We start from the raw sequence: 22,497 nt of genomic DNA, 5'->3' as shown, positions 1-22,497 counted from the left end.
GCATCTTAAGTGAGAAATGCCTGCGGGTTGGTGAGAACACTGAATTATTTTAAATGGTTTTTATTACTGCTGAGTACATCTCCAGTGGAAAAGGCTGTAGTTATAAACATGCTTTCTGTGTGAATGACTTTGTCTCAGATGACTGACAGGAATTCTGGCAATCACCAGCTGTGTGGTTCCCTCTGCTTATATTGGTTCTGGTGTCTGATCTGCATAATTGCGCCACAGTCATTTCTTGTCAGTTTTACCATATGCAAATCCCATGCTCTGGTTGTCTGATTAGGCAGTTGGAGAACACAGCCTTGCAAAATTACAGCCTGATCGCTTGTCAATAACTAAACATTAATTATAGGTAGAATTATCCTGCCATTTCCTTGAAATGCAGATCATTTCTCAGCTGCTTACAACCTCAGATGAGAAAAAACATCAGGAGGTTATGAAAATGAAATAAAATTAGACTGAATCCAGTGAAAGTGAAAATACATCTTTGTATTCCCATATGTCCAAATAATATGTGTAATATACTGCCCATGTACTACTTCCACCTTTAAAAAAAGGAAAGATTAACAGTACACTATTTAAAGTATTGGTCCATGTCAAGAACAATAACCAAATATGTGTGTATGGATTTATACAGGGATGTATGTGTGAATCTGAACAAAAGGAATGTTTTCTGGGTGAGTGTATTAACCCAAAATATTTGTTGAAAATCTGTGATTCAGGGAATAATACTGATGTCTCTCAGTAGATAGCCAATTAACCAGTAGCTCAGTGAAATATACTGCTTTGCAAGATAAATGATTAATTTACTTTTCCTGTGTAAGTGATAGAGGTATGTGATTAAAACATCATTCAGTCTCTTGTGGTTTAATCCAGACAGCAACTAAGCACCATAAAGCTGCTTGCTCGCTTCCCTCCCCAAGTAGGATGGGGAACAGATTTGGAAAAAAAAAGTCAAATTTGTGAGTTGAGATAAAAACAGTTTAATAGAACTGAAAAGGAAGGGGGATAATAATAATATTCAAATAAAACAAATAATAATAATGAAGTAAAATATACAAAAAGAGATGATGCACAATGAAGTAGTTCACCACCCACTGACTGATACCCAGACAGTTCACAAGCAGCAGTCCCCAGCCAGTTTTCCCCTTAGTTTATATGCTGAGCATGGGGTCATATGGTATGGAATTTGTTCAGTTGGGGTCAGCTGTCCTGAAACCTTATAGTTAGTTGCTTAGTGTGGATTTCAAGTCCTAGGCACCAGCTGTTTCACTGCTTGAATCCATGACTCTTACTCCTCCACTATTCTCTAAGAAAGACATAGTCTCTATTACCTATGAAAGTTTTATGATTTTCTTTTCCATCTGTTGTTAAATTGTTTTTCAATAAGAGATTATTGAAAATTCTGCATTGAGCTGAATCACGAATTTGGTATGGGAGATTAAGCTAAGGGACAACACTTGTCACCATTGCTAGGAAGAAAGACAACAGAAACTATGCCTTGTATATCTTTTGGATTTTTGTCTCTTGCATTTTTCTACAACAAATAGGATATTTGCTTGCAATTCCAGAACTCACAAAACTGCTGTATTTATGAAGAAATTTCACCAGAAAGAAGGAGATACAGAGTTGCTCTCTTCAATTGTCCTGGTCTTACTCTCAGACAGCAATTTCTGCTCTAAAAGCTGTGATTGTGTTTATAAAGATAGTAAATGGAAAGTAATGGCCAAATTTTAATGCCAGTGTTTCATAAATTTATTTCATTTCATTGGAGCACATGCTGGCCAAGGACATCATGAGGAGTCAGCTGAATTAAAGTCTCGGTCTTTGAAATATTAAGGCATGGTTCTCATGCAGAATCACATCAGAGTCGAAGACTTATATTAAGTGTTTTTCAAGTGAGCTTGCCATAAAGATTGATTTGGTCCAATTTTTAGTGTGTCTTCCAAGTCTATTTCACCTATTCTAGGAGCACAAGTCTGAGAGGAAGTATGCCCCATTTACCAAAATGATTACTTTTTCATTTCAGCAACAGATTTCTCTAAGAAGGTTTCATTCTGTTTCATTTCCAATATCTCTTTTCATCCCTCATGAATAGTTTGTTGTCCTGTTTGCTAGGGATTATCTTTTGAGCTTCTAAAAAATCCAAATGTGAATATAAAAGTAAAAGAAAACAAAAAGAACTTCATTTGTTGAAGAAAGATTTTAACACAAGTAAATGATACTTTGACATAAAGAATTAAGTACTCATGTTCTGAAACTGAATAGTGTTCTTATCTATAATGTTTTTTCTATAATATTTTTACTTCTCTTTTGAATTCTTAAATTGTTATTTTATCCATAAAATTAATTTTCTGTATTCCATTGGACATCTTAAATACAAAAATATATTGCATTGAAAATACATTATATCACCTGAACTTTTCCAACAAAGAATGCCACAGAATGGTTTGTTAAACATTTCTATAATATTTACATATTTTTACACCACTTTAAAATTTTGATTTATTGCTCATTTTCTCCAACTAAAGTTTTGTATTATCGAAAATTTCGTTGGTAGGTTTTTGTATTGAGCATCACAGGAGCTGCTGGAGAAGGGCAAGGCAGCATCAAATAGCTTCTTTTTCTTTATACACAATTCTTCTTATCTGAAAAGTAGAAGACACTGAAAATATGTTTTCAACCAATGCTTATGTTAAAATCTCTTTTTATTACCATTGGCTATGAAAGTTCAATAATTTAAGACATTTTACTGTGAGAGTAGTATAAGGTAGTTCAAGAAAGTATTCATGCACCACAAATAAATCAATAATGAACAGACTGCAGTTTAATATATTTATGAGTACATTTTTATGACCTGAATAAATATCACAACACTCCAAAGACACAAGCTCTAGACTAGTCCTCAGCTGGGAAGATGTCAAAATTTGTTTGAGTATCTTGAAAGGTCTTGTAGGCATTTAGACTATATTTTGTTAACAAAATATTATTTTGTTAATTGAAGTAACAAAAGTATTGAAGTTAATTTGAAGTATTGAATTGAAAAGTATTGAAGTTAATTGAAGTAACAAAATATTATTTTGTTAATTGAAGTGAGAGACAATAGGATGAATACCTGTGAATGTGGTTTGGGCTGCTGAGGTAGCATGACAAAGGCATTTAGATGAAGTCATTTGCCTTTGCAAGGCCTGACTATTTGCATAGTTAGGTTACGCACTTCAACTGAAGGTTCAGTTATTGGAAACTAAAACCTGCTAATTTTTAGTTTAACTGTTCAAAACAGATAATGAGCAATCATCAGTGTAAGCCAAGCACACTTGTTATTTTGCATTTGTACTTTGTACATTTACTGGATCACATTTTAGATGTCTGAAATGTAAAAGGTGGATCTAGGTCCATCATTCACTTTCAAAACAGGTTCTTTGCTCTTCTCTAGTTTGAGAACAGAAAATAGAATTTGAAAACTAAAAATTTTGTTAGCTTTCATATTTCATATAGTATAAAAATGCACTCTTTTAAGGTGGTAGATTTCACTTAGTGAGAATCTTATGTGAAGTAATCAGTTACTTTAGTAAGTTTTAAAACAGGCAGATTTTGAAATGTTCTGAGGTAGTAGGTGGCCATAATTGATCCATAATATTTCTCTATTATCCTGTGTACTGATGACCACTTGTGTAATAGTCCTTACTTCACAACTAGGCTTTAATTCCCACATGAGGCAAAGAAAACAGCTCAGTTGATTATACTTTCTTACATTCCTGGACCTTCCTGGGTAGATGCAAGGAAAAAAAATTATCTTTTTGATGAACATGAAAAAAACCATGTGGCATCTTGGCAGACAAGCTTCCATTGCAATCAGAAATTCAAAATATCAGTGTTTTAGCTCTATAGGTACTTCTTTAAACACAGCAGATTAGATGAAATCTGATGCAAATATTTATTCTCTGTGTGTGTGTGTGTGTGTGTGTGTGTGTGTGTGTGTGTGTGTGTGCCTGTGTGTCTGTGTGTGTGTAAACGAATGAAGGAGTTGTGGAGGATGAAATGCTGGAGAGCACTTTTACTTTACACTGTTCTTCCAGTGTTTTGCAGTTGATGTAGTGTTGGCCAGCCTCCCCTAGAACACATGCTGGTAAAGCATAGTGGAGGTGTTCCCAGTCTGAATGATAAAGGCTGTAATTACAAGTGAGGCTGGAGGTAGAAATGAATAAGTCTGTGCCAGGAGATAGTGGAATTTTAGAACTGAGAGTGCAGGTTGGGAAGTGTTTGTTGCCACACCAATCCTTTTCCTTTATTCAGGAAAGAATATTTTTTCTCCGTATATAAAGTAGTTCTGAAATAATATGCTACTTGTCCACAGATAACTGCTGATTCCCAAGAGTACCCAAAAGATTATCAACACAATGTGCTTATGTACACTGTACACAGTCCTATGCAAATCTAAAAAACAATTTTATGTTCATTAGAATGGCTAAACTTCTCTATTTTTCTCAGCTATAGGTTTGGACTCTTGTCCTGAACCGCAGACCCCAAGTAATGGGATCAAAATTGGAGACAGATACATGGTTGGAGATGTGGTGTCTTTCCAGTGTGACCAGGGTTATTCTCTGCAGGTAAGCCAAGTTTCCGATTTCAAATGGTGCCTTTCAGCTCTTCAACATGGTTATGTTTGGGCCTGTCAATGCAAAATGGACTGAGCTCTTCAGGAATTGTGTACACATGATAAGATTACAGGACTGTTGCTTTTCTACCAGATAGTGGATTAGAAACTATCCAAATATTCCATCACAAGTGTATGGCTTTATGCTTCTTCTGCATTAGTCATTATAGGTTGTTATCTATTATTGATATCTTCTTTGATAATTATAGCTGAACTACTATGGCAAAATTAAGTTAAAATAACTTGATGAACAGTTAACAGTATTTCTCTATGCATAGGAGGAAAGAGAAAGTAAGTAAAGAGGGGAACTAAGAATTAAAAAAGGGAAAGAAATAATTGCTTTTCTTAGTAAATCAGATACTGTCAGTTGTTTTCTTGCAGCAATTTCTTGTTTTTTATTTTCTACGAAATGTTTATCAAATAGGGGTGTATTTTTGCCAAGTACATTTCCAATGTCCTTGCACTAACAAAAGGTATATCCAAGGGAAATGTAGTGATTACAAATCACCGGTAGGAACCTGTCTGCCTATAGGAAAGAAATTCAAAAACTTGTACAGTTATGCCATATAATCAGATCCAAAACCAAGTATTTTTTTTTACTTCTTGAGACTCCCCAAAAAGAGTTTGTAAATTCTACAGTCTTCCTTTATCTAGGTCTTTGAGAGCCAAAAGGACAGAAAATAATTACATTACTCAAGCACTGAAAAAAAGAAAAGTCTTATAGGGAGAAAATAATTTCTATATAAGAGCATATTATGAACTGCTAATGGAGTTATGGAAATTTTTGGAGCAAAATAGCAAAATATGACAGAATGACCAAAATGCCATTAATATCAGTCTCACCTATAAAGTTTTGATGTCAGACTAACTAAATGAAGTCTTAAAAATGCTAATAATTTCAAATATTTATTTTACATAATTCTGTGAAAACACAGATACAGGGTTTATATGTGCTGCATCAAAAATAGAAACTGAATTATATTCTTTGACATATAAAAAAGCCTAGTTTATGTATAGTGGTCGAAATAAAGTAGTCCTGTCTGCTTCCAGATTTCAATTGCTGTTTCTATTTGGGACCTGTATTCCAATTTGTCCTTCAAGATAGAATTCCTACTCATGCCTGCAGATTTCTAGCATTTCAAGAACAGATAAAATACATGTTCTGTGCTTGCAGCTCTGAGAATGACTATTGAAGTTTTTTTCTTGTGTTGCCTGGTTTTAATTGGCCACTCTTGGAAACAGCCTGAGAAATATTTTTTGCTTCTTTGCTTTGCTTCCCACCTTAAATACAAGTGAGTGTGAACAGATAAGCCACAGTAAAGGCTGAAAAAAGAAAAGAAAAAAGATAGAAAATAAAGAATTTAAGAGCACAGACTGTGCAAACACCCATGTAAAGCTTCTTCCCACCATACAGTTTTTCTGACTTACGCAGTCTGACTAGATGGTTTTGGAAGATATCCCAAGTACAGTTTTCTCTTAAGATTTTCCATTTTTGTTTGCTTTCTCTGGAAGACAGTTATAATTACATGAGGCTGATGAACAACACAGAGGGTGTGTCTATGATGAGTTTAGAATGTAAAGTCAGCACTCACATAATTTATATAGTATGTAAAGTTTCATCATGTTCAACACCTGATGGGCATCTATACTATGCAAACATTGCTTCAGTTAGACCTGTAGTTTCCAGACCCTTGGTTTACACTGAAACAAGCATAGGATTCAGCTGGATTCTGTAATACTATAAGAAATAATATTAATAGACACCATCATGTAGTGAGCTACAGTCAAAGTCTTCTCTGCTCTGTTGAGGGTATGATTCAATTCACAGAGTACAATGTAAATATTATACCTTTTTGGTTTTGTGCATTTTGATGATGTTTTAAATTATACATTCTTTTTGTTGAAATACTAATGTGCTGTATATTGTATATTTTTAATATGAATTAGCAAATATTGTTATTCTAGGGACATTCACATATCACTTGTATGCCTGGACCAGTAAGAAGATGGAATTATCCCATTCCAATATGTTTAGGTATGTTCAGCTTACATAATTTTTCTTAAATAACCAGAATAAGGAAACCAGAAAACTCAAAAATAATAGACACATGTAGTGGAAAGAATCGGGAGAACTGGAGGAACTTAATTAAATGTGAAAATGGTCAAATTAAATTAGAGATTTTCAAAGGCTGCTGAACATTAATGTTGGCAAATCTTTCCTGAAATGTCCAAGCAATAAAAGGACAACACATCGTCCCTTTCAACCCAAACTATTCTATAATATGATTCTGTGTGTTCTAGTCAGATATATCATCAATCCATTTTCAGGAATGGCACCTGCAGAGACCTTTGCAACATAGCTAATTTATTTAGGACTCATTTCCCCATAAGAGTAATGGCAATTGCAGAAGAAAGGAATAACATTACATTTTCATCTCTAATGAATTCAACATAAGCATGTCTACTGAATTTCAGAAGATACATGATTTTCAAGTTAAATTATACATATGTCCATAATATTATTGGGAAAAGCGCTGAAAACCTGTCAGAAACCAAAATGAAACCTGTGAAGTGCATTTAAATATTCTCTTTTTATATGATAAATAAATGTGAGGAATGTAAAAATTCTTCTAGTGGTAATCTTTTTCACTGCATATAAATGCCTTTTTGTTTGGGTTCTCGAACAATAAAAGTTATCTGAATTTGTAATCTTGAATGTATGGAAAGCAGTATGCTGTAGATCTCATTAAAGATTTTTTTGCTTTGCTTTTCTTCGAGACAGTTAATGTATACCCTCTTGAGCTGCTTCACATAATCCTGTTCTTAATCCTTTGGGGTGTTAAAAACCTCCTGTGAGGTACTGAACTCCCTCAGCTTAGAATTTATAAATATTCAACAAGGTTGAGATATTTGTAAGAATTTTTTCAGGAGTTAGTTTTCAGTTTTTGTCATTGTGCATTAGCATATGGTTAGGAAGTCTGATGTTATAATTGCACTGCACTTGGTAAATTCTGAAGATAAAGATGCTGTGCTAAAATTTTGGTGACCTTTTTTTCATATATTTTTCCTTTTTTTTGCAAGTAATGATTTTTACTTGTGTTTTAAATACTGCAGCAAATTTTACTTGGACAAAACTTCTAAACAAAATTCTGTTTATCATAATTACCACCTTTAAATGTAATATGGATGTCTAAGTAATTTTATTTACTGTTGTCATGCCTGAAAACAAAAATAAAATTAAGATATTAATTTAGCTTAATTTCTGGAAGTATTTGTATGTTTACTTTTCTAAGTTTGTTTATCTCATTTTTAGAACAAAAGGATAAAAATGCAGTTTTTAAAAGGCCTCTTGAATAGCTTATAGTACAAAGTCTTTTTACAATACATTATCTTTTATTATTCAGATGCTCCTTTACAAATAAGCACAATTGTCTCAGCCCTGCTATAAGCTGGTGTGTGCTGTTTGCCTATCACAAGGACAGTTCTGGTAGACAAATTGCAGAGTAAGCATTAGGGAAATGATCCTGGTGGAAGCACAATTCTTATGGAGTGGCTGAGTGAGCTGGGGCTCTTTAGCCTGGATAAAAAGCAGGTTCAGGGAGATGTTATCACTCTCTACAGCTCCCTGAAAGGAGGCTGGAGCCAGGTGGGGCTGATCTCCCAGGCAGCCACTGACAGGATGAGGGGACAGAGCCTCAAGATGCACCTGGGAAGGGTCAGGTTCAACATCAGGAAGAATTTCTTTATGGGAAAGGTGGTCAGGAATTTCAGATCATTTCTTTCCTGAATGGGCTGCCCGGGGATATGGTGGAGTCAGCATCCCTGTGGGTGTTCAGGAAGTGGCTGGATGTGCAATTTAGTGCCATAGTCTAATGGGCAAGGTGATGATCAGTCAAAGGTTGGACTTGATAATATCGGAGGTCTTTTCCAACCTAAATGATTCTGCAGTTCTGTAATCTGTTCTATTTTGGGTGCATGTATCCCCCAAGTTAAAATCTACGCAACTCAGAGCTGATACAAAGTTGCAAGGTACCTACCTGTAAATTAATTTCTAACTGATATTTAGTGGTAAAGACATGTTTGTGTATTTGTCTAAATATAACCTTAGGTATTATTATATTATTAATGCTCTAAGGATCTCCAATGTTATGGATTATTTTTTGTTCATTTCACTCCTCTGAAAAATATATATATATTTTTTTTTAGCGCAATGTGGTGGTGGCATGTCAGACTTCAGTGGAGTGATTCTCAGTCCAGGGTTTCCTGGCAACTATCCTAGCAGTTTGGATTGCACATGGACAATAAAACTGCCTATTGGGTTTGGTATGTGTTGTTTTATGGATTTAAAATTGCTTTTTTATGGGTGCAAAACACTGAACATAGATTTTAAAATATTGTTAATCTTTATGCCAGCAAAACCCCACAGGTAATTATAATTCATTTGAAAAAGTTAACAAAATCTTAAAAGAAATATTTAAAATAGAAAAGTTACAAGGTTCTTGGTTTTTCATTTAATATATGCCAACATTTTCTGATAAAGACAAAATTGTTTAATAAGAATTCAGCACAATCTTCTAACTTTACAGAACTGATTTATCTTTTTGTGAAATCACAAACCCAACAAAAAAATAGCTATCATGAATATTTCACACCAAATCAACTTAGAAGTTAAAGCTACATTTTAATTAATTATTTTATCATTAAGCTTCTTTGCATATCCTAGATGAAACTCAGACCAGCATAGAAATGTAGAAGCCTGATTATTCAGTCCTTAAGTTTTTTAATGTTCTTCAGACAAAAATGTGTCATTTAATATATCATCCATATCCCCTAGTTTAGTATCCTCCACACATTTGTTGAGGATGCCTTCTCATTTTCCAAGTCTCTTTTTATGACATAAACCAGTGTAAGCTTCCATAGCAACCCACAGAATATTGTGCTTGTTACTGGCTGCCAACCATTGAATGGCTGATTATCACCCTTAGAGCCTCAAAGTTATGTTAATTTTTAACTGACTTCCTTTCCATTCATCAAGCTCATGTATGTTCAGCTTTGAGATGAGAATGTTATAGACCGAGTCAAAAGCCATAGCAGGGTGAAAGTATATTATATACACTTTTCTCCCTTTGTCAATTTAATAATAGAAGGATATGATGGTTGATTAACTGTTATTTTATATTAGAAAATCCATGATGAATGCTTCTAAGTGTCTTTTTGTCCCTTATATGTTTGGAAATTGCCTCCAAAAAAACTAGTTCCATAATTTTTCCAAGGACTGCAACAAACCTGTGGTTGCCATTTCCCAGGTCCTTTTTGTTGTCTTAAAGATGCATCTAAATTCAGACTTTTTCAAGTCACTAGAACTTCTCTTATTTCACTATGGTTTTGTATAGATACTATGAGCATTTTAATCACATTGGCTAACACCTTGAGCTACTTTGGGCGGATCCTATGCATACTTTATTGTGAAATGGTTATTTGAAGCCAGCCAGTAGAGTTGTCCCATCTAATTTTTTAAAACATGTGGCATTTTTTGAGGAGCATGTGCACTTGGATTTTTTTCTTTGTATGCTAGTTGAATGGTGTGCTGGTTTTCTTTGACAGGCCTTATTGTTTTCTAATGTATACTTGTCATCTTCTGCCACATTCTTTACTTGACGATTCAGAATTTCTGGATCTTAGAGAATGGGCGTGACATCCCAAATAGCATTCTCCTTTGCATAGGTTCAGATTCTTTCCCTCCTCTTTTTAAAATAATTTCTGTGGGTTTTTTTATTAGAAATCCCACGAGCCTAGTTCACTTTTTTATATGAAAGCAAATTGTTCTGCATGGGTTGTTTATATTGAAAAATATTAAACGTTCTGTAACACTGACTTAACCAAATCTATCTGGGGGAAATACCTTATATTGAAATGGGGATTTCTATATAGAACCCAATTTGTTTGTTTGCATTTTGTTCAAACACACAAGATTACAGTCAATAATTGATTTTTTTTGTCTTAGCACTTTATAGAAATAACATTGACACTTTAACTCTGCCACTACCTGAATTTTTAGATAGCCTGATGGGACAACTTGTAGTGCTTCATTATGAGTCATAGTGCCGTCTAGAATCACAAATCAATTTCTGCTTGTTAAGTTATCAAAAAAAATTATAGCAGTAGTAGGTACATTATTTCTGGATCAAATCCACAGGAGAAAAGAATATTCAGAGCTATAAGGGAACACGATATTTTTACAGATGATTCCAAAGACATTTGCTAATAAAGAAGAGATAATAAAAATCTGAAATATTGCTTAAATTTCAAATTTAACAAATCAGTATGTTCAGCTGCCAGAACCTGCTGTCTTTTTATCCCAAATAAATTGCCATCTGCCTCTTCCCTCACTTTACTACTATCCTGTCTCTCTTCTACTGACTCCTTACTCCATTTTCTTTGCTTGCAGTCTGCCAGGCTTATGCATCCAGTAATTCTAACTTAACTCTTCAGACTGCTATTTACACTCTACATTATTAACATACTATTTAGTTTGACTTCCATTAGGCAGGAGATTCAGCTACTGAAGTTTTGGAAACAGTTTCTTGCATAAGTAAGTTTAACAACCGAAATCAATAGTTCTGAACTGCTTTGTACCAACTGAAGTTTATTCACTGGATTTATGAACTATTTTCCAGTTCCTGTATAGGGAAATGAAATGATTCATTTACTAGAAGAAAACTAAAGCTGCACAGATTGAAACACGCTTGGTGTTTTTTTACCTTTTTTAAGTGAGATATGTTTGAAACGAAATTGAATATTAAAATAAAATTTCAGTGTAAAAAAGAAAAATATTACTTTTGAAGGAATGATGGCTAAAACTGGTTTAGTGATGCTGCGACTCTGATCTAGTGGAGGTACGTCCAACTCTTCTGTATAGTAAATAGAAAAACTCAAAAACACCATCATGGGAGCCTTCTATAGACTTTCACTTGTTTAACTCTTTTTAGAAAGGCTTTCTCCCAATTATAAGTTACAGATCATAAGCTTCTCCACTGCATATTAGCTAATGGTGTAATGTTTTTACCAAGGACACTGTGTTTATTTGCATATATAAATATATTAACTACTCTTTCAAGCAGGATGTCCAAACTACAAAAAGACATGGGAAAAAAAAAAAAATCAGTCTAACAAACTGATGTTTCAGACAAATAGAGGCAGGTGCTACTGGCAGAGCAAGGGATGAATACTTTTGAAGATTGATATGGTTCAGAAACTTGAAGAGAAAGACAGTGTAATACAGAGAGCAGGATGATTTGCGAAAATATATTTATACTTTTGTGTCAAAGAAAGTTCATGAAAGAGGAAAAATCTGACAGCAAGGTCACAGGAGCTGGCAGCTGTTAATGACAGCCTAAACTTTGGATAAGTGTATGGCTCACAGGATCAAATAAAAGACCAAAGTATCATGATAGAGAAAGAGCAAAGATTGAATATGGCTTGATTCTCTGTGTAGGAAATATTTGGAAGGCTGACAAAGTAAAAAAATGACACTTAAAAATGTGTTCTTATCACTTATAGACTGTCTTCAGATAAAGCAAGACAGAAATTATCAGGGTAACAGTAATTGAATTATGCACATAACTTGCATATAAAATGTTTCATGCTTCAGAAAATCTTTTATAAACTTTACATAATATCTGAGGGGAAAGTTCTAAAAGACAGTGAGAAACACTATTTAGGTATTACAGTTCAGGAGTTACAAAACTATTCATGATTTTCAATAATTTATCTGACACTATATCTTTTACTTTTAGTTTTATATGAAATTGTGTTGATTGTCATTGCCAGAAATACCAGTAGGACTCAATCATCTTTCTAGTGAAACTACTGCATTATCATGCCATAGTTGCAATAGATCCAGACAAACTGCAAATTTTCTTGGTTGTAACTTATATAGAAAAATGTTATAAACAGGAAAATGTTTAAGAGCCCTGTAATTATTCAGTGCATAGAATTTTCTTCTCAGGCTGCATAATTTTTTGTAAAACATCACCAGATTAGGAGAGATAACTTGCTAATAGATAGTAATCTGCCCTCCTATTCCTTATTTAACCAAATAATCAGAATTTTTTTTTACCAAAACCATCATATACCACAGTGTGTGTGTGTGTGTGTGTGTGTGTAACACTCACATGTATTTCCCATGCACTCTGCTTTCACAAATCCTTGGGGTACCAGCAGAGGCTCGGCCTGCCTGATACTCTGAGCTGGACCTGAGGCCTTTCTGCTCACCATCTAGTCCAATTTAAAGATTGCTGGCAGATGTGCACCCCACACACATCAGAACTGTGAAATACACAGATGCTTGCCAGGTAGTACATAGATTTCCACCCGGTTATTTTCTGCAATTATCAGTATAAAATGAACACACTTTATTTTCCCTCCTGGTTCTGGTAGTGATGGTGTTTATTTACTGACAATGTTTTTCAGGTGTCCATTTGCAATTTTTGAATTTCTCTACGGAGACCATACACGATTACTTAGAGGTTAGGAGTGGATCTACAGAAACTAGCACTGTTATTGGAAGACTAAGTGGCCCTCAGCTACCAGCCTCTCTCTTCAGTACAACTCATGAAACCAGCCTATACTTTCACAGTGATTACTCACAGAACAAACAAGGATTTCATATTGTATATCAAGGTGAGATTTGGAAATTCTAATGAGAAAGAGCAAGGTGGCTATTATAGATTTTATGGAATTTTGGGGATTCCTAAAAATAAATATGAAAGATTCTATGTGTTTCAGTGCCAAGCTTTAAACATTGAGATAAAACAGAAGAATGAATAAAGTTAAGATGAAAAAAAACAATTAATTGCATATTTTTTCATTAAAATCAGGTCAAATGTCGGCAAACACATAATTGCCAATATCTGAAGCTGATTGGCATATTAATTTACATTGCATGCCTTTACAGAAGAAATATCTCTATTCAATGTTTGGAAGCATACTGGAATTTTAATTTTGTGTAATGGGTTCTAGAAGGTATACATCTAAATACTGTTTTGTATTACTGGATGAATGTAGGTTTTTGCAAATTAATGCCAACCCAAAAATCAACAAATCCATTTCATTTCTTAGTTCATCATTTCCTGAAGGTTCTTGTTCTTTTGTACCCAAGTAGGTCATGCTGAGCTGGTGAAGATCACGAGATCATAGTTCTATTTATAGAATTGCATTTCCATTTAAAAGGGATTAGATCACCACTGTTCATGAAAAAAGGTCAAATGTGTATTTTAAAGTAGACCTGTTTTCATTATACGAATAACACCTTAGAGTGATTTAAAGAGATTTTACTTTAGAGCAGTCTCCTATTACTCTTCTAATAGTAACAAGTCCAAATTGATTTGAACTTGGTGTAACTTTCTGGAAGTGAGCCACTGTAAAAAGAATTAGCTTTTAAAGAAAAAGTCAATTTGTGGCCTAAAGTGCTAAGGACAGTAAAAACCTAAGACCATATACTATTAATAGTAACAGTAATAATTTTGGAGATGTTGTTATTTGTCAAAAAACTGGTAAGTTCTTTTTTGTGTAAGACAAAATTGATTCTTTCAAATAGATACGACGTGATATTCTTATACTTCAGACTGTACACGGCTTATTTGTTCTCACATTGGTAATAAGAAGACAATGCTTCAAATCTTCTTGGAAATAATCACCAAGAAAATCTTGTTTTCAAATTGGACTTGTTCACTATAGTCTTTGATATTCCAGTTCGTTAGAGAGCCTTTTAATTCTTCTGGGAAAAACAAATAAAAGTATAGACATGTTTATTTCTCTTTTTCCTTAAACAGAAGAATGTAAAACCTGACAACTTCTATTGGATCAGAAAAGCACTACATCTATCTCAGAATAGTATCTTCAAACAGCAAAAATAAATGTTACTTAACAGCACAGAAGTGTAGCTGGTTTCACTGTACTTCTCCAGGTGTAAAATCAATGATTTGATTATGAGCATCATGAAACTTTGGCTCCCGTCACATAGGCTTCTATTTTTATTCTAATTAAAAGATCTTATTTTTGAGATAATCAGAATTTTTATTTTACTGATTTTCCACCCTTATTATTATTTATTTCAGCATATCAGCTACAAAGCTGTCCTGATCCTCGACCATTTCGTAATGGTTTTGTTATTGGAAATGACTTTACTGTGGGACAAACTATTTCATTTGAGTGTTTTCCTGGCTACACGCTGATTGGAAATTCAGCTCTAACTTGTCTTCATGGCATCAGCCGCAACTGGAATCATCCTCTCCCCAGATGTGAAGGTATGTTCCAGGTGACCTATAGACCCTTCATCATTTGAAAGTCTTCCTAGGACTATTAACTGAAGTAATTTCAGCTTTTGATTTACAGAAGCCTGTATATTTACAGTGTAGTCTTTGTAAAGGATGTATTCAATTTTGCACATTAAATTTGAGCAGAGAAGCTGAAATGTTTTGTAATATGCAGTCTCTTAAAACTTATCTGAGATACTATGTTTGGTTTTGGAAGGTTAAGCTTAAAGTCTGGAATTTGGAGACCCATGCTGCTTTTAATCTAGGTGAGACAATGAAGTAAAAACTGTGGACTAAATTAAGAAAAAAGTCTTCAAAAACTGAGTTTACCAATTCTGGCCACTTTTGTTCTTTCTTATCAGTTAGTAAGAAATGATAAATGTGGTCTAGAGTGAAATTGTCCTCCAGCCAGTGCTCTGTGAAATCGTTTGTACATATGTTTTTTTCTGAATTCTTTTTTTTTTTAATTACATTTTTTTAACCTTTTACATTTGTTTTATTCACTTGTGCTTGAAACAAAAAGAAGGTTCCAGGAACTGTGAATTGCACACAGCTATAATTTTAAGGAGACAGAATGACTGTGATGGTTCTGTAGAAGTGTTTATCTCTTCCCTAGCTATGCTGAAAGGAGACTGTTTCTAAGCAGCAGGCCAAAGAAGGTCAGTCCTCCACTTAGAGGTCTAGCTTCCCTCTATATGGAATGGTGAAACAGCATTGAGAGTGGGGTCCTCAGTATCACGTAGGAGAGAAATACCCAAATAAAAACCCCCAACAACAGCACAACAGCACCCCACCACCAAAAAATCTCCAAAGCCAAATACAACCACCCAAATGGAAAATAAAAAGCTCCCCTGTTTTCTAGATTTTTTCATTATATTTTGCACCATATACCCAAATTTAGGTACTTGAATGAAAAGCTTCATTATTCAAAATTCCTGCTGGACTCAAGTGAACCTTAGGAATTTTGGGGGGGATTTGGTAGGTAAATTTAGGACCTAACTGGTACTGAATTCAGAAGGGGAAGCCTTATAATATAAAAGACATATGACACCTACACTGTCTATTTTTTTGAAAGGGGAAGAAGTTAATTCATTATAATTAAATTTCACCACCCATTTTCTGGACCTTGTGGAATGGTAATGCCTTCATAGTTCATGTCTTAACTGCTAAACACTTAGCTTTTCCTGTTAGTTAGTTCTTGTTGTATTTTCTGTGCCTCACAATCAAAACAATTTATTGAATGCAGAGATTCTGTTTCTTTGAAATACCTTACTGGAACTAATAATTTAATTAGAAAATTGTAAGATGTCCAAAGCATGTTGTTTCTCTGAGTATCAATTTTGATGAAGTTCCTGAACAGTAGCTGAATGTTCTTTGTTTCTACTTAATTTGATATGAAAAATAAAGATTAAAAAATCCATCAGCTTGATAAAAGAGATCTAAGATGCATGTTTTCTGCATGATTACAGACTGTCAACACTACTCAACCACTAGACAAATTTCTTAAATTACATGGGGGTTTGTGCTAATACTTACTGTGGTATTTTTAGTAAAGGGTTTGTGACATTTTTATATGCTACAGATATTTTTGAGTTGTTTTTTGGGGTTTTTGTTTTGTTTTGTTTTATTGTTGCAGGAAAAGGATAATGAGTTATCTTCTAGTTTCACTTGGTTTGATTTAAGATAAAGGCTTTGTGTTCAAAAGCATTAAAATTAAGTTGGCTTTTTCGTGTACACCTAGTATGAGAAATACACAGCATGTCTTGAATTTGTATTTGCTTTCATGTCTTTATTGTAAGACAAGATATACCAAGGCTTTTTTAATTCCTCAGATTTCTTGAAGCGGACAATCTGAATTAAACAGGACTAAACTTACTTCTGTTTGAACAGTTTTATTCTCTTCTTGCATCCCCATGCACCTAATATTCCTTTAACCTGTGCTCCACATCATCTAACACTCTCTGACCCTTCTAAACTCATCTTCCTTGCTTTAACCTATTCGGATTCTGTTTCCTCTCCTTTTCCAAGTCTTGTTCCCTGACAGTCATCAGACCATGTTTCACTCCCCTAAGATCTGGCTGCAAAACCATTTCTGTCTGTATTGCTCAAACCTCCTTGAGCGTTTAAGGTTAAAGCTGAAGAAAAGCAGTGCCCAAGCTGTTGAGTCTGAATGGTTGAAATGTCACTGTGCATCGCTTCTTACCCTACAGTTCAGCACCAAAGTTTATAAACATAAACCATAACATATGTTTTTGCTAAATACAAATGATGCATAATTCCTATATGTCAAACCTATATGTCAAAACTGCTCTGATTGAAGATTTGTAAACATATTTTAGAAAATCTGTGTTGCCATACAATGCACCTTGTGGGGTGGAGTAAGCAAAATAAATGTATGCAAAATAAAGCAAATTATACAATTTTAAGCTTTGCTTACTTTTCTAGAGCTAGGCTTGTATAACATTTCTCTTCTGTAATAACCAGGTGGTGTCATATTCAACATACATCTGAAATCTGAAGGGAGAAAATAATCTAGTTTGGACTAATAGTTTTCCAGAAATAGAGAGTTATAAAAGTCCAGAATCTGTATGGTCACTCTTGCACTGTATGATGTCTAAAATTACTTTTTCACATGTGTTACAGAGAGGACTCTTACTTTATCTACCAGAATTTATATCCATAAATGCAAAATTACTATTCATACAGTTGGACACAATGTTTGAATTTTGAAGTTCCTCTAATCTTCACCCACGCCTCAACCTTGTATGTGCCTTCTTTCATGTGTTAATTTTAGTTGGCTATATTCTCGTGACCATACATGAAATTATGGTCACTAGAAGATAGGCAACCAAAATTAATTAGTGTGATTTGTTGCTGATTTCTAGCTGAAATTTACACAAAGCCCTAACAACGTCATTTTCAGTTGTGTAGGGAATTTCCACCTATATGTATATATATTTATTCAGTTCCATTTCTGATAGTATTTGTTGTATCAGAATGATTTTTTTTTACTTTTATATTTGACAAATACTGTCAAAATAGACTTATGACTCTGCACAAAGCTGAATAAAATCTGTTTTCTTTGCACAGGAATGGTCATATGCAAAGAAGTTAAGTGTACCAAATCTGTTCAAAACCAGAGCTTTTATATAGTCTAAGTAAAATGCAAAAAAGCATTTACTGGCTATTTTAAAAAAATGTCTTTTTTATAGCTCTGTGTGGAGGAAACATAACTGCAATGAATGGCACCATATACTCTCCAGGATACCCTGATGAGTATCCAAACTTTCAAGACTGCTTCTGGCTTGTAAGAGTACCACCTGGGAATGGAATCTACATCAATTTCACAGTTCTCCAAACAGAGCCAATATATGATTTCATAACTGTCTGGTAAGAAAACACTTTTGGCATTTATTTAATCTTCACATGACACCATATAACCAAAAATGAATTTAAAAGAATATGTTTGTGATTTTCCCCTTGAAACTGGTGTTCTCTCTAGGAGAAATGACTGAGTTGCACCAATCCATGTTTCCAATGGACCATTCTCTCTAGATAGCACTGGACAAGAAATCAAAAACAATAATAGTGTTTCTCAGTTTTCCAACAAAGAAAAGCATACAGAGGTATGCTATAATAGTTCATCAACAATCAAGAGAAATACTACTTAAGAAAGGAGTGATAAGGAATTTCAGATGTATGTATTAGTGTTTTAGAAAAGGCTACTTGAAACTAAAGTAGGGCAACACTTCATCAATTTCTTCCAAGTTGGCTTCTTTTATTCCTATGAGTACATAAAATGAGAGGCTCTTTTTGATTTGGCTGTGACAAAGAGAATTGAGCTTACAATAACTGTAAACAGAATTCTATTCTCTGTGTACTTGAATCCATGTCTGTCATGGCCCTGCATGATGACCCTCAGCAGCAGCCTATCACATTAATGCCTCCGCCATGTATTTGAAGACATTTAATGGTTTTAGTCCTCATTTGTACATGTGTACATGTGTAAAAATTGTATGGTATACATGATGGCTATTTAATTATGTAGCCATAATTTCTGGGATACTTTTTATTAAAAATTTTATAGCAGTTTCCAATACAAAAAAAACCCCTTTTATTCACAATTCAAATGCTTCAAAGCATACAACATCCTTGCTAAAACAGAAGGGAAAGGGCCAATGTGCTATAATTTGGACAAACATATTACTACAAAATTTTCAAAATAAAATATATCCATAGTTTTATTTGGGCTTTTAAAAATATATTATGCTAGTAATTATTGAAAAAAAGCAACTTTAAATTTAAACATCTATTGCTTGCTATTTTACCATTCTAATCTGGAAGGAAATAAGGATGAGCATTTAATACTCCTGTATCATGATGCTGTCCTCTGTACAATTCCACTGTTGTTTAGTACTACCTTTGATTTAATTTTTCTATTGAAATGAGTGTTTCATTTCTCCATAAGGTAGCAATGATCTTTTGAGCAGTACATGTATTGTCAAAATCATAATAAATAGTACAAAATGATATCAGTACATTCATATGAAGAAGGATTCAAGAAATCATTCAGCTGTGTATCATACTGAGTTTTGGTTTAAGCTACCAAAAATTATATTAATACCTACCTGTAGTGGTAAACCATGACAGTACCTGAATCAAAAAAACATGACCATTTATATAAAATTCATAACAGAGCAACACATTGATTGAGAAAACTCTGAATCACTCATAAAAATAAATGTTAAATCAATTCTTATCTATCCATATATACTATAAACTATAAATAATAACATTAAAACTATTAATTAGGGGGGGAAAGCTAGGTTAAAATTTGCCGACAATATAGCATATCTAAAAGTAACTTAGAATAAACATTGCAAATAAAATGTGCATTTATTAATGTCAACATGTTCTTTTCAAGGGGAATCTTGTATTCAGCAGTCTGTAAGCATTTTGGGTTTATTTTTGCCAAAGACGATATTCATTCTTGTATTTTTAATTTATTCTTTTAATTAATTATAACAACACTATTTAGCTCAATTTTCCTATAAATTATCAGATTCAAAATAGTGGTGGACATGAACAGTTATTAATTTCATTTATTTTCTGATAGCCACATTTCAACGTAGAGATACAAAAATGTGATAAGAGGTTATGGCAAGAAGATGAAGTGCAATCACAAATTCAGTAATTTTGAATTGGCTGAAATTTTTATTAAAAAATAAGAATTTGACTTTCAAAAGGTGGTTGAATTAGTATTCAGTCCATATACAGGATATGAGAAGGTCTTCAGCCCTTGTTGTCTGGTTTATCTTATTTTAGTTGTCTCATGCCTTTTAGTGTAATCTAGGGAAAATTTACTGCATTCACTTGAAATTTGGAGAAATCATATTAAATTTTTGGACCAAAGAAAGAAAAAAAATTATTCTGTTTGTTTTTCATAGGGATGGACCAGACCAAACTTCCCCTCAAATTGGACAATTTAGTGGCAACACTGCACTAGAATCAGTATATAGCACTTCCAATCAGATTCTGATAAAGTTTCACAGTGACTTTACTACCAGTGGCTTCTTTGTACTTAGTTATCATGGTAAGTGTGATAAATTAAACTTTTTCACTGTTTTTACTGGTCACTGGAGGAGGACAAGCGATAAAAAAATCAGTTGCTTTTTCTAAGAAGAGTTGCTATTATTAATATGACTGACCACTGCTAGGGTAATGCAAACATATGAAAGACTAATGTCAATGATGAAAAATCATTTATTTTCTTGACCAGATATTAAATTTACTATTAGTCAAACAAAATAAAAAGACTGCACTATGATGAGACATGAACAAAGAAGGCAGCATCAAGACCCTAAAGTTCAAGGTGCACATTCTTTTACTTTTTACAATGCTTCTAAAATTCCTTTGAAACCTAAATGTTTTTGGAGGACATTAAATTTCTTTTTGAAATTTGGATATTTTGAACTGTTGTTTTTGTAGCGATACCAATGATAGTGAACTATACCTATGATATATTGTTTACTACACTGTATAGTCCAATGATAGTGAACAACATAGTGTAGTTAACATTAATCTGCCCTTGAATTGAATGCTGACGGAATGAAAATGTGTATGAATTAATTCACTGAATTCTACCTCTTTTTGTAGTCATCCAGACCCTCTGTGACCAAGTGTCTTGTACATTGCTATAATTACAAGGAAAAAGATTAAGAAGTAAGGGTGGGTTGAGGCGCTTTGTGAATGCCCATTGGATTGGACATCCTAGGAAATTTGAACACACTACATCCTATTTTCTGGATGGTGGTCAAATTTTGTGACTAGAAGATTTTCTTTTTGACTTATTAAAGACAGTGGTGAGTACAGATAGACAGAATTGACGGGCTTAGAGGAACTTTAAGCTACGCAAAGCAAAACAGAAAAATACATAAAGCCTACAATGAAAAAAACCACCAGCAATTGATTATGGAATAGAGACTCCAGCAGGGCTACACAGAGAGGGATCAGAATTTCCATTCCAAATCTTGGCATCCATATTACATGTATCAAATTGCAAACGACAAAATGACATTTTGTATTCATTAATGAGTCCATATGTATGGATATCTACTAATATATCAATATATGACCAAACATATACTAAAATGCTCATGGAATCATAGAATTATTCATATTGGAAAAGACCTTTTAGATCATCAAGTCCAACTACAAACCCAACACTGCCAATTTTGCCACTAAACCATGCTGATAAATAGGACATTACATGTCTTGTAAATACCTTCAGTGATGGTGACTCCTCTTCCCTGGGCAGCCTGTTCCAGTGCTTGGCAGCCCTTTTGGTTAACACATTTTTACTAATATCCAATCTCATGTGGAGTAACTTCAGACTATTTCTTCTGGTCCACTAATTTGCTAGTATTAAATTGTCTCTAAAGATCTCCTTTTGCTTGTTTCTTTTGTTGTGAAAATTTTCATACCACAGGTGTGGGCTCTAATGTGCAATAAAGATGCAAACCAAGCAGCACAAAGATTACTTATAAAGAAACTTAAAACTAATTTTGTGCTAATGTTGTCAAGACAAATAAATCTCTCTCTATCTTGGAGTCTGTGATCCTTCATATCAGCTGAACAAAAATTATAGTAATGAAGGAAAGGCAGTGAAGGAGTCAAAGAAATGCAAGGAGTCAAATTTATTTAAAATAAATGATTTTAGGATTAAAATTAATGATACTCATGTTACCCTAAAATGAGAGACATTTGAGATAATTTGTATGACTTCTTTATTGAATAAATTTTTAATTATGTTCATGATTTTTATAATTATTTTTCTTAAGAGGCAAACAGCACAGCTGTTTCATGTTTAATTGGTGTGTTTTATTGGTTTGGCTTTCTGACTCACTGATTTAAGTAGATCTTCATTACCTGAGTGAGGAAAAGTTGTAATAGGAAGATATCAAATAAGGGTGACTCATTAGTAACAAAAGGTCTTGCTTATGGCATAAATTTTATGATCTTCAA

The 22,497-nt window shown here is 33.7% G+C and overlaps 1 protein-coding gene across 1 annotated transcript in view; it reads left to right on the top strand.

The window, feature by feature from the left end:
• CSMD3 (CUB and Sushi multiple domains 3) overlaps positions 1–22,497 on the top strand; it is a 577,112-nt gene that overhangs the window by 471,337 nt on the left and 83,278 nt on the right. Inside the window, exons 39-45 of the mRNA XM_030971761.1 lie at positions 4,492–4,610; positions 6,623–6,692; positions 8,864–8,980; positions 13,130–13,339; positions 14,776–14,964; positions 18,186–18,363; positions 20,421–20,566. Of these exons, the coding sequence (XP_030827621.1) occupies positions 4,492–4,610; positions 6,623–6,692; positions 8,864–8,980; positions 13,130–13,339; positions 14,776–14,964; positions 18,186–18,363; positions 20,421–20,566 (1,029 nt within the window). The remainder of the gene's footprint in view (positions 1–4,491; positions 4,611–6,622; positions 6,693–8,863; positions 8,981–13,129; positions 13,340–14,775; positions 14,965–18,185; positions 18,364–20,420; positions 20,567–22,497) is intronic.

The sequence above is a fragment of the Camarhynchus parvulus genome, chromosome 2, assembly GCF_901933205.1.
Source record: "Camarhynchus parvulus chromosome 2, STF_HiC, whole genome shotgun sequence".
NCBI lineage: Eukaryota > Metazoa > Chordata > Aves > Passeriformes > Thraupidae > Camarhynchus > Camarhynchus parvulus.
Note: the sequence above shows the minus strand (reverse complement) of the source record. Positions and strands in the feature narration are given on the sequence as shown.